Source organism: Pteropus vampyrus, unplaced genomic scaffold (genome assembly GCF_000151845.1).
Source record: "Pteropus vampyrus isolate Shadow unplaced genomic scaffold, Pvam_2.0 Scaffold13188, whole genome shotgun sequence".
NCBI lineage: Eukaryota > Metazoa > Chordata > Mammalia > Chiroptera > Pteropodidae > Pteropus > Pteropus vampyrus.
The window spans coordinates 1-853 of NW_011901969.1; the positions used below are offsets into that span (position 1 = coordinate 1).

The following is an 853-nucleotide window of genomic DNA, read 5'->3' on the forward strand; positions in this document are numbered from 1 at the left end:
GCCAGACATCCCTGCAGGGACTCCAACCTAAGTGGAGGCAGAAGAGATGAAAGGGGTTGGGGACAGGTGAGAACAAACCTTCAGTCCTTTTGGCGGCCCAGCCTGGGACCTGTGAGGAACAAGGTGGGGTACGGCGGAAATTTGATGGTAGGAGGCAGCTAGAGAGGGCCCACGGCCCAACCTCCTGCCCAAATGACCTGCCTGACTTCAGATCATGGGGTGCCTCAGCTGCCTTAGTTGGGGTCTCTGACTCTCCTAGCCTGGGAATGACTGTAGCACACCATATTCGCCCAAAAGGAAAAGGGATTTGGGCAACCTCAGTGCTGGAGGTGCCACTTTGCTGGGCTCACTGGGTAAAACTGCCCTCATGTTCACATGGGAGGGTGACACATGGTGGGGTGAAGATGGAACAAGCAGGCGAGTACCTCTGGAGATACTTTTGGGTCTCCTCCATGATGGGCTGGGAATTGACCACCTGGTGGGCCTGGGCGACTAGGGCAGCCATTTTGCTGGCCAATGTCTGGCTCTCGCTCTCCAGCTGGCGGTGCTGTTTCTGCAGCCCCCGGCTGGAGCACAGGTCCTGCCCTGTTTCCGCTCCCTGTAGGGCCCCCTCCAGCTGCTCCATCTTCTCCTTAGCATCCTGGGGAGGGACAATGGTGCTGCATTGGGCTCTCCACATACAGGCTAGCAATGGGCTCTTGGGCTCTAGGACTGAGTGCTTGTAGCACACCATATTCACCCGGAACCCACTGTAACCTCTGTCCCCACCATTTCCACCCGCCCCCCCTCAGCAGCAGCGCCCAAACCATGAGGTTCCCCTGGAACCTCATGAGCACCCCTGTCTCCTCACACT

The 853-nt window shown here is 58.1% G+C and overlaps 1 protein-coding gene across 1 annotated transcript in view; it reads right to left on the bottom strand.

The window, feature by feature from the left end:
• Positions 1–425: 425 nt before the first annotated feature.
• Positions 426–853, bottom strand: part of LOC111735061 (spectrin beta chain, non-erythrocytic 5-like) — a gene marked incomplete at its 3' end in the record, with an annotated part of 3,485 nt that continues 3,057 nt past the window's right edge. Inside the window, exon 4 of the mRNA XM_023526875.1 lies at positions 426–640. Coding sequence (XP_023382643.1) covers positions 426–640 — 215 coding nt within the window. The remainder of the gene's footprint in view (positions 641–853) is intronic.